The sequence below is a fragment of the Phytophthora sojae genome (genome assembly GCF_000149755.1).
Source record: "Phytophthora sojae unplaced genomic scaffold PHYSOscaffold_7, whole genome shotgun sequence".
Lineage (NCBI taxonomy): Eukaryota > Oomycota > Peronosporomycetes > Peronosporales > Peronosporaceae > Phytophthora > Phytophthora sojae.
The window spans coordinates 2,992,633-3,004,391 of NW_009258121.1; the positions used below are offsets into that span (position 1 = coordinate 2,992,633).

Here is an 11,759-nt window from a genome sequence, read left to right on the forward strand (position 1 = left end):
AACCGCTTGCGCGCGCTCATGGTCCGGCCCGTGCCCGACGCGAGGTCCACGAACATATCGTACGCGTTGAAGTAGCTAAAGACCAGGTTGCCGTCCGAGTCGTATATGGTGTGGGTCGTGCCGTCGCTTTTGGCCATCTTCACGTCCTCCAGCAACGACGAGTCTCTATAGACGAAGAACGGGCCGGACATGTACGACAGGAAGCCCGAGACGAAGCTCGGCTGGAGCAGGCCGTTCACGAGGATGACCGAGCCGATCGTGGCGTGCTCGTCCGAGTACGCGTAGACGTCGATCGCGGTGCCGAACCGGTGCAGTAACTCATCGTCGATGTCCGCTTCCGTGCTCAAGCTTGCGATGGAGGTGGAGATCTCGACCGAGCCCAAGTACTAGGCGAAGCCGGCGATGGTGGTGTGCTTGGCCACGCCGTTGATGGTCACACCGAGGGCTTGATGCCGGCTCTCGTTTGCGAAGAGGACGAAGGATAGCATGAACAACAATAGTATAAAATCTGTTATTAAAGAGCAATATCGAACATATATTATCTTGTTTCCCATGTTACCGCTCTGCGTACTTGAGAAGCTGGAGGGGTTCGAAACCTATTCTGAGCTGGCGCTGCAGCTTCTTGCACGTCTTCACCCGCTTCCTTTTCTTCGCACTCAGAGGTAATAGCAGTAACCGCCGCCCGGTGGTGGTTGCTAGCGACATTTTCATCTTCTTCGTCTTCGCTCTCATCGCTGATGTCGCTGTCGTCGTATGCGTCTGGATAGAGCTGGTATAGGATATGGTTCACTTCGGATTTTCGCGCAATATTCGTATAAACGAACACAAGCTTGTTCACACGCTCAGGCGTGAGGCGATTTCGCAGCTTCGTGTGGATAAATCCGTGGATACTCCAACTACGCTCGCTGGACGCCGACGACGTTGGGATATACAACAGCAACTTTGCGAACTCCTGCACCAACGCGTAGGTGTTCGAGGTTTCTAGCGACCACCATGCGATCGGGCTGTAGGCGTTGTTATCTTCACGCGATTTACCTGTCCACGCAGACTTCATGAGGACAAAGTCTTGCAGCTGCTTGTGAAATTTCTCCGCCAACTCTGTCGGTACCAATTGCAAGTCCTGGGCAAGTTGCGCGGCATCGTTAATCAGTGCCTTGACCTCCAGATCGTTCGGATCGTACATGGTCTTGGTCTGGTCAAGCAGGTATGCAATTTTCACCGTCGGCGTGCATATTTTTCCTCGTCGGGCATTTATCAGCCCGAGCACCTCCGCTTGTAGCAACACGCTACAATCATCAAGCGGCTCGGTGTAGACTGGATGTTTGCATAGCCAACTAAACTGGTGATACACCAACGACAAGCTGCAGGCGTCGCGCTCAAACGCAGCGAGGCACTTGTTGACTGGCTGGATGAGCTTCAACACAACGGCAGTTTTTTGCCAGAAATCGTCATAGCGAAAAATAACGAGTGCCTCGTCTAGTGATGCTCCCTTGTAGTTCTTAAGCAGCGCCGTGTCCGAGAAAATAGCTGCAATGATGTCTTTGTTGTGAAAGACGTTCGCGACGCATTTTTCATGTGTATACCACCGCGTTGGCACTGGTAGCGAGAGGCGCCGCCGTTTTTCCCCTTTCTTTCGAAGCGCTTTTTTGCAGATCGCGAAATCTTGACCACAAGCGCCGATGATCCTTGAAAAACCGAACCAGTTGTTTTGCACGGTCAAGCACATCCTTGAAAAAATCCAGATTGAAAATATCTTTCATCAGAAGATTCATGCCGTGCGCAGTACAGCCCGTACATACAAGTCCGACGCGCTGTTTTCTTACGAGTCGCCACGCCTTCTTCATGTTGGCAGCGTTGTCCGTCACTACTGAAGTGACTTTGCCTGAACCAATTACAGACTCGAACTCCAAAATGGTTGACCAAATTGTACCAGCGATATACTCTGCCGTATGAGCTTCAGCTTTTGAGTTGACCGACTTCCAAAATAAAGGTGGGGTCCGAGGGTTCACAAAAACAAAGTTGATAATGCTATCCCCATTTGTGTTGGACCACCCATCCGTAATGAGGCCAAGTTCGTCACGCCACTCTCCGTTATTCTCAAAATCAACTGAGTCTTCTCGCGGTCGTAAAGGACGTCCAGCAAACGCCCCGAAATTTGACGTCGAGAAGGCAATTCATAGTTAAACATAGCTTGGAAAAGAGGCTCCTCCACAACACGAAAAGGGATCCCAGTCGAAATAAGCCCAATTGCAACCCGCAAATAATTCTCTTCTTTGATTTCTTGGGCCGACTTCTTTTGTGTGGGTTGTGACGATGGTGATGGCCGCGGGGTCTTGCGCGGGCGAGATGAGCCGCTACTCCGTGGTGAATTCGTACCAAAAAGTCGCTTCGTCAATGTTGGCGTTCTTGGGCCCCGAGGCTTCGAAGGGGTTGTCAGCTTCGCCGCTTGCTTGTGTCGGAGGTCCGCTTCGTGGCGCCGCCACCGTTCCTTCGTCTCCTCGCCGATCTTGTCGCACTTGATCGTATGCTGCACCAGTTTCGCGACGGCTGCGCGTTCGGCACCACCATTTCGCAACCCAAGCACATGGCATCAGGATGGGGTTTTACACCCTTAATTCTGGGTGCGTGCTCACGAAACAAAGCCCAAATTTTGTGTTTCGGCGGAGCCATTGCGCCCTCCTTGCTGATGTTCACAGGTGTTTGAGGGACACACCACGGCTTTGGAGCAGTACGCACGAGGGTCTACGGTAACGGAGTCTGGAGGTTGGACACGTCAGAGTCGAGGACAGACGGTCAGTCGTTCAGGCGCCGAGAAGGTCGCGCCTTGCACACCAGCAGCAGCAAGTTCACAAGGTAGTTGCAGTCGTTGAGGGGCACTGCCAGTTGCGTCGAGGAGCTCGCTGCCAACGACGAGTGCAGGTCGCGCGTCGGCAAAGGCACCAGTTCGGCCAAGCAAGGGCTCTGGGGGGGGATCTAAGTGTGAAGCCTCTAGATTCCGAAGGGGGAGCGGGGAAGACCGCCTAACTTCAATACCTCCTCTCTGTATTGCGCAACTTCGATATTCACAGTGAACATCAGCTGTGAATTACGTGTGAACATTCTTTTTAACTGAATGTAACCGTTAATAACTGGTAATTAAACGTGAATTGCCAACCCTAGCCACCGGAACTTGCTTTGGTAGTAGTCCCAGAATAGTAGCGTTAGTAGGCATATTCTTCTAGCCCCAGACCTTCTTCTGTATCCTACAGAATAAGCATTAGACTTGATTAAAGTATACTTCAAAACCTGTCAAAGATTTGCTGTTGGAAGCCCTTTCGCATCTTGCGGTCAAGCGCTGGGTACATTGTGCACAGAACAGCTACGAAAGTGCACAAAACATGCTCAATGTATCCACCATATGCCGAAATGGCGAGCTTCTATTGGTCGTGGCGAGCGTAGAGCACGCTCAAAACCTGCTACATGGTAATACCTTGCAAGGCTGCTAAGGCAGCATACTTCGGCTCCAGCCACCCATCTTCGGCACGTCGCGATAAACGCGGAGGAAGAAATCGCCCAGTTCCTAACTGACGTAGTGAGGAGGAACTGGGTGAATTCTTCCTTGTGCTTGACATTAGCGCATCATTAGATTTCTTTAGCCCACCTAACAAGCTTGTTACGATTGTCTCTCTAACAACACCAGGGAGCTTGCATGCTCAATAGCCCGTAATGACACGCACTGCACACGGTTCCTCTTGTACGAAACAGGACAATATATGATATTCATGCCAACGTCTACTTCTCCCTTTACATGCGCACGCTCTTCAATGTTCGCGCCAGCCGTGGGTCATCTTCGCCATTTTGGCAGCCTCCGCTTTGCTCTGTAGCCTCCGGCACTGCCGCTTCATTCCTGCCGCTTTCATCGGTAGCCTCCGTCGTAGCCTCTGTCCCTTCTTCTGTAATCTCCGGTGTAACCTCATCACGCGATGAGCTTCTTCTGTAGCATCCGTCGTAGCATCTACCGCTTCTTCTGTAGTCTCCGGTGTAGCCACACCATGAGGAGCGCTTCTTCTGTAGCCTCTTGAGTAGCCACTGCATCAGCTACAATATAGCGGTAGACCCGGCTGTAGCCGGCTTCGTAGGAACCGATGAGGTTGTGCGCTGACTCCGCAATCGATCTGCCAATCGGGCCACACGCGAGAGCTCATAGCGTCGTCTGGGTCGGATCACCAGGTCTGGTAATCAACATCGCAACGTAGAATCAATATACCACTAGTACGATGTTACAGAGCAAAGCACACGCTCTCGCTTACCTGTAGATCACAATGACGCTCATCATGATCGTCTTCGGCCATGGTCCTTGGCCACTTGGGCACGCTCGACGGGCCCCAACAAAGCTTGCATTGCGACGTCTTGAACAGCGCAGTTTCGGAATGAAGGAAAGTACGAGTGGCTGACACGCGGCGGTTTTAGGCTTCCACCCGAATTTTTAAACCTGTTGGTGGTTTATACTCGTCCGTCTATTACCGCGGAATAAACCCCGTCTATCTTCCCATCGCTAATCTAACAGGAAGATGTGCACAATACCGGCTATACAAACATCCATATGAGAAGCTCGAAAGAGAGGACAAGTTTGCTGGATATTATGTCCTGTGAAAATGCTTATTCTGTAGGATACAGAATACGGGGTTAGAGGGGTTAAAACAGTGTATCGTCGTGATAAAAGACCAGTGAAATGTCTATTTATCCTGTAATTCGAGAGCCTGAAACCTAATTCGTCGCTCAGCTTAGCAAACGCCTGTTCAGTGCGGTGATAAAAATAACCCTCGAGATAGTAACATTAACACCGTTCGTAGAAGGTGGCACTGGATAATCTCTACACTAAGTTAAGCTTACAATCATACTGTTGGTGCTTAAAACCAGGTAAAATGCGTGTTTTTGGCCCCGGAGAGCGGTATGATAGATGTAAGCCCTAACCTCTTCTTAATCTCTGATTTGCTTCCTGTAAAGAGGGTTCAAGAGGACATAAAACACATGATTATAGGGGGGCTTCGCCCAAGAACGCGTGAAAAGCACACAGCAAATCAGGGACCTTCTAATAAAAGCATTCTGGGGGTTGCACCCCCAGACCCCCGCAGTAGAAAAACTAACTCCGAGTTGCGGCAATGGGTCCGCTCGCTGGAATGCTCGTCGCTGGGCCCGCCTCCGCAAATACCGCGCGGCCCTGCTTCGCGGGCACCCCGCGCGGGTTTGCTACGGCTACGCTCCTCGCAACCGCTCATTACCGCCTTCTAATATGGTGGACCTACCCCTAAGGCTGTGTGTTTTTCAGACTTTTGTGTGTTTCTACTATTTACTCGCTTCGCCCCAGCTACACATATCGACGGAAGATATGGCCTATTGGCCGGAATATGCACAACAAATCTTCCCGCGTATTCTATATGGATTTTACTATGGTTATGTAATTTTGCCTGTCGGGACTGCGCATATCGCTTGCACACAAAAATGTAACACTGCGTTTTTGTATGGGTGTGCGTAAGTCTTTCTCTGTCCGTAGGCCTTATCTTTCGTCGATATGTGTATAGCTGGAGCCATTACTAATTATATAGTGGCCAATAGTAGTGCTATTATCACTACTAATGTACCCATTCCTCAGATAGCACGAGTGAGTGGCCACGCACCAATCTCCCTCTAGGCTTCCAACTTCACGCAAACGTGCCATAAAGTGCGCGAAGCCACCAAAGTGCCATATCGGAGACTTTTCCGTGCTGTGTATGCGGCCGACAGGTGCATCATTTGTGCAACAACGTGCTGTGTGACAAATGCAAGCTAACGTTAGCTCAAAGGTAACGCTTCTGTTCGTGGTTGCCTTCGTAGCTTCAATTGTACTAAGCAACTTCCCATACTGATTTCGCAGCCGCAAACGTGTTACCAGGGACTTTAATGCGGAGACACCGACTCCCAGGAGCCTACACTCAACTGTAATCGTCGTTACCCTCGAGATTCTCCTGACTTCTGAGTAAGAGTAACATGCTTCAACTTTCGAGTAAGGATATTTCTTTTGGAGTTAGTTTGCTGTATAAACTAGAAGCTAGATACATCAACGTAAGGTGCTGGCTGTTGCACTGGCACACACGAAGTGAATAGCACGCCACAAGCAGTCTTGGGGGGGGGGGGGTTGTATAGTCTTCGGCTTGATGACGCTTAACTTTCCTATTATCCTCTTCTCGTCGGTACATGAATGCCGATGATCTTCTCCTCATGTATACTTGCGCTGTGCCTACTTCCTCTTTTTTCTAGGTTGCCATACTAGGCATGGCATCTTTCCAAAGAAACCAGAAGCCTTTTACGAAGTTACTCAGAAGTCATCACTTTACTCTAAATCCAGTACCTCACTCTATCGCTTGTGATCGAACAATGTGCCGACCGCAATATTCAGGCAAGGTAATAATGGAGATCGTGTGATATAGAAGACGCAATATACAGGTCTGTAGCAGCTTTTGCACATCGAGTGAGTGGTAAAGAGAAGTAGGAGGACTGGAAGACACTTGTCGATCGTAGAGTAAAACTCAGAGTGATTCATTCAACACATGCCTGCAACGCATGACTCCCATAAACGTGCTGTGCACGAGAAGGAAAACATGAGCGTAAAAAACCTTTGACCATACAACCCATCTATCAGGCTTGTAGGCCGACTCCTAGCATCCATCTAGGACATGACCAGGACATGAGTGTGGACGAGAGAGTAGAGTACGACCGCGTCCTATCTCTAACTCTCATAGTCTGGAGTGTCAGCTTTGAGGAAGCATTTACGTGTGCGGAGGATCGCGAAAACTTACTCGTGCTTGAACGCTGCTGGTCGCCAAGCGCGTCTAAACCGGGGAATCCTCTTAGGCTGACAACGGACAACGCGCACCTAGCTCATACTTCACATATGGAGGCCTATGGAATGGTCATTCCCCAAAATTCGTATGACAATGTGGGCCACATCTGAATTTGCGTTCGACACCGTGTCTGACCCGGTAGACGGCCTCGAGCTAAGCCTCAGCGTCGCTCTGCGGGCGCTGCCTTCGGGCAGCGTCTAGTCCCTTGCGGGAACTGTGGGGACGTCTCTGTGGGCAAGGTGGTGAGGTGGCAGCAAGCTGTGGCCAAGGACTCGCCGCGCAGAAGGCTTCGCTGCGCGCTAAGACCGGGTCCGCCGTAGCGGGCGGGCTGTAAAAGGCATGGCCCAGGAAGATGAACTGGACGCGCGACAAGACCAAGGCGTAGGGCGGACTCCCGAGCGGGACTTTGTACTCAACACGACGGCGGACGAAGGATTCGGCAGGAGGAGCGCAAGGCACAAGAACAGATACTACAGATCAAGGCGCGAGGCTACGCTGGACATGATGAAGACCGATGCGCGGACGTGCAAGGAGCAGAACAGATACTACAGATCAAGGCACAAGAAGCGGAGTGTTACATCGATCGACGGCAGTACCGACGGCTTCCAGACGTTGACGAAGGGACCTGTGAAGGAGAGCGACGCAGCGAGCCGCCATTTTCACCAAGGACGAGGAGGAGGGAGGGGGAGCATGGAGAGCCTCACATTTCATGGCGGACGCGGAAACAGGTACGAACCGGAACTGTACCCAGTGTAGCAAACCAATTTCCTGTGCGCGCTCAAGCGTTCCTACTCGGACTTGCATACCCCAACACGGCATGCCTCGCGTTCAAGAGCATTTTCAAGGCAGTGTAGCAACAAGGACAGTAATGTAGCAGGATTACAGAGCGTGCGATTGGCGGCACGCCACCCGCCCACGAGATATTATAATGCTTAGGATACGTTGCGCGCAGAGGTGGCAGTGGAATAAATGCTGCAGGCTCTCTACTGCGACTTGGCCGTGCGCATGCAGGCCTGCAAGACTGGTGTCTTCGAGATGCCTGTGCACAAAATGTAATAGACTCTCCCAAGTAATCACAGGCGTTATTTAACTAAAGATTCCTGAAAAGCCCTGAGCTACTGTACAATCGACGGCTTTTACCGCCGGTATCTACTGTTGGCGCGTGTGTTAGTTCGAGAGGCCCAAGTGGGCCCCCCACTGTATTCCAGGCAATAGAGTACATGAGGTAGTTGGGCTCAAGTAGGGACAGATCTGCAGCTTGTCGAAGCCTAGCAATGCGTCTCTGCATGCGTTACGCGGTTAGTGCCGCATTTGCTGAGTCTACTTAGCGATACACGTAGGAGCAATTGGGCGGACAGTTGAGCTGGGCTACAGTACTAAGCTCACAGCCAAGTCTTACTGCATAGTAGTGGAAATGACTTGTTTGGCTGCAATTAATGGTCACGCAACGGCGAGACTGTGTGCGTACTGAGGCAAGAACTCGACCGCTTCAGTGCCAACTACGCACTGCTAGTTGCACTTCGTAGTTGGCACTGTAGGGCAACTGCGGCAACTAAAGCGGTCAAGTGCTACCTCTATCCTATCCAACGTCATCAATATCGAACATCATACGAATTTTCACGTCTGACGATTGTCTAACCAATTCCGTCTGAGAATCATTTTGAAAATACAACTTGGTCGAGACCATCGATCCAGCTATCTGACCACAGTAAACAGCACGACCAATGCACGTAACTGTGGTTTCGCCCAACGCATTTACTCACAGGCACAAAGACCCCCCCCCCACACACACACAAACCGAGCGTTCTCGACACGCCATGCATATACGGTATTCCGTACAGCGTCGCCCAAAATCATTTAGCGCACGACATACCGAAAAGACTTTAGTTCTAGCTCGATCTTACCGCAACAAAGGGCAATAACTGTGCAGCATCTACTCAAGCCCTCTACGTTGAAGACGCGCCTTCGTGCACCGAAATGGTCGGCGTTGTTGCATTGTACTGTTACGCTGGTCGACGATGTGCCCGACAGATCCGAGCGCGTGGATACTTTCGTACAAGTGCAGCGTGGCGCACCATGGTGACCATGGGCAGGCCTCTACGACTGCGCAGGTCTCGCGCATGTAGAGTTCGCGCGAAGACCTGGCCGCGCTCTGAGGCACAGCAGCCTGCTTGTACCCGACACGACAGCGAGAGCGAAAGATTCGGTCTAGAAGACAATGGTCCTTTACGCCCAAAACACACCGAGACGATGCTTCCGGCAGCTCCATGTCGGCCGAGCAGCGCCAGCAGGACGTGAGCGGGGCGGATGGCCAGCTGCAAGCCGAGCCTCCTGCCGACCAACACACATGTGAGCTGTATGACACAGCTGCCATGCTATTAAATAATGGTGCCTCACCCAGCCGTGTCGTTCGCGCAGCATGTTTGTGCGTGAAGTGTCCACTTCCCGCGCTGCCTCTAGCTCGCTACAATGTGTACATGAAGACTGCAGCAGCTAGCAGCTAGTGCTGTGGCATTTAACTTCCGCCGCACCCGTCAGATGGCAGCCTCCGAGCACATCTCTGAAAAGGATGTTCACCACGGACTCGACCCGCCTCTTGGTGTAGCTCGCGCTAGAGCTGGAGCTTAGAGCTGTACACCTGCAACGGATTCGCCGTAAGGATGGATAAAACTTGGAGGCACTGGAACAGGCTGCTCCTAGACCCATGAACTTGCGCTGAGCGAGTCAACTCGACTCATTCTCGATTTTGCTTAGCCTTCCACAAGCAAAGCAAAACAAACACCCGCCTGAGCTTGATTCGCCCCATCAACTCGCCCCATTCAGCAGTACTCGACGCTCGCAGAATGAACCTCAGCAAGATCTTCGCGCACCTCGCTCTGCTGTCGCTGGCCATGGGGGCTTTCGCGGACGCCACCACCAACTCGGTAGTTCGACAGAACAGCGCGCTGCGCAATCTCAAGACGGCAGGAACGGGCACGGGCGTGTCCACTTCAACGTCATCGGGCGACTCGTACACCAGCGCGACGGACTCGACCGCGAGCACCACGGCTGATTCGGCCACCCAGCAAAGCTCGACGACTGCGACCACTCCGTCGACCGACACAACGACCACTTCGTCGGACACGACGACTGCTTCTACTTCGCCGTCGACTTCAACTACCTCGGCGGACACCACGACGCAGGGAGCGGACACGACTACGCAAGGGACGACAACTAGCACCGGCATCACCAACGGCACGGGCACCTGGGGAGGAACCAGCACTGGGGCTGACACTGCAACCACCAGCGGCACCAACACGTGGGGAACGAGCACCGGAACGGATACTGCCACTACTGGCGGCACCGACACGTGGAGTGCTAGCACGGACACCACCACCGACTCGGCCGAGACGCCGTGTGCTAGCGGAGACTCGGATACGACGGGTACACAAGGAGTCTCTGGTGCTGGCACCACCTCGACCGACACCACTACGTCTCAGCAGACGACGGGGACTTCGGGCTGGGGAACCAGCACTGGCGCCGACACTGCCACGACTGGGACGTCCGGATGGGGTACTGCTACCGGCACGGCCTCCACGGGCGCTTGGGGGGCTTCAACAGATACTACCTCGGGCACCGACACCACCTCGCAGCAGACGACAGGGACGTCAGGCTATGGAACCAGCACTGGGACGGCCACGACCGGCTGGGGAACTGGCACCGATACGACTTCTGCCGAGACGCATTGCTCGGGCGACCAGAGCTCGACGGGGACCTGGGGAGCCTCGACCGACACAACTACTAGCACAGGCACGACCACCCAGCAAACCTCGGGGGGTGCAACCTCGACCGGCACGACGCATCAGACCAGCGGCGCGGATACGTCGAACACCGACAGCACCACCACCGGCACTTGGGGTACCACCGGGACCGAGCAGGCTGGTACGGTGACCGCTGCTAGCGAGACGTCCGACTCGTGGGGCTCCACTGGTACGTGGGGCGCTGCAACGGACACGGCGAATGCACCGTGCTCGGGTTCGTCGGACACCACGTCGGGAACGTCGACGAACACCTGGATTGAGATCACCAACAGTCCTAGCACCGGAAGCTCCACCACCGCCAGCACCGAAACCGCATCGGGCAAGACTGGTGTCGACTCCACCTCGGCCGCGACGACGTCGACTGCTACTACGACTGCCTCGGAGACGACGACCTCGACCACCTCAGCCGCTGAAACAACGACTGCCCCTGCTGCCACCACTGCCGCTTCGACGTCTTCGGCCACCACGTCGGGCAAGACTGGCGTCCCCGCGACGTCGACGACGTCCTCGGGCACCTCGTCAGCGGACACGTACACGGGTGACTCGACCACGCAGCAATCGGCGACGCAATCCCGCCGCCGCTCTCTCCGCCACTAAGCGGTCCTCTCGAAGGTACGACGATCTTGGTGTGCACGCAACGGCCGCCATCCGCTCTAGCTCACCGTTCGATGTAATGCGTAAGTGTATACACACAGGAAGCACTAGTCTTAGCAGCAGACTGATCCTGGCCATGAACCCAGTGTGAATAAATTCACGTCTTCGAATCCGTTTCAGAAACAACACTTTTCATAGATTTCTCCAATGTTGATTTTTCATAGATTTCTCCAATGTTGAATTTTTCCAAAGGTTCATATTGAATAGGCGACCTGGGGAGTGAGTACACAGCATTTACTCAGCAATAATGGCTTGATCTCAGCGAAACATGCTCAACGCGCAAGTTTGTCTTGTATGCGAACCCGACATTGAGCCATTTCTGATCTGTGTTAAGGCTTCAGAAATCAATTGATGAACATTACAATACAGTAGCAAGATAACGTTGTTGGCAAGAAAATAGTTGCTAAATAAATCGTTTGCTGACAGTCGACTAAGTCGAGTATTT

At 52.9% G+C, this 11,759-nt stretch overlaps 2 protein-coding genes across 2 annotated transcripts; both read left to right on the plus strand.

Annotated features, from left to right (window-relative positions):
- Positions 1-7,199: 7,199 nt before the first annotated feature.
- PHYSODRAFT_336830 (hypothetical protein) lies at positions 7,200-7,616 on the plus strand (the record flags this gene model as incomplete). The annotated part of the gene is made up of 1 exon (XM_009534440.1): positions 7,200-7,616. The coding sequence occupies one exon, from the start codon at positions 7,200-7,202 to the stop codon at positions 7,614-7,616; it is 417 nt and encodes a 138-aa protein (XP_009532735.1).
- Positions 7,617-9,127: 1,511 nt separating this feature from the next.
- PHYSODRAFT_304052 (hypothetical protein) lies at positions 9,128-11,257 on the plus strand (the record flags this gene model as incomplete). Its single annotated transcript, XM_009534441.1, has 3 exons — positions 9,128-9,285; positions 9,344-9,459; positions 9,828-11,257. 3 exons carry the CDS (start codon positions 9,128-9,130, stop codon positions 11,255-11,257), a joined length of 1,704 nt encoding a protein of 567 aa, XP_009532736.1.
- Between the last annotated feature and the right edge of the window lie 502 nt (positions 11,258-11,759).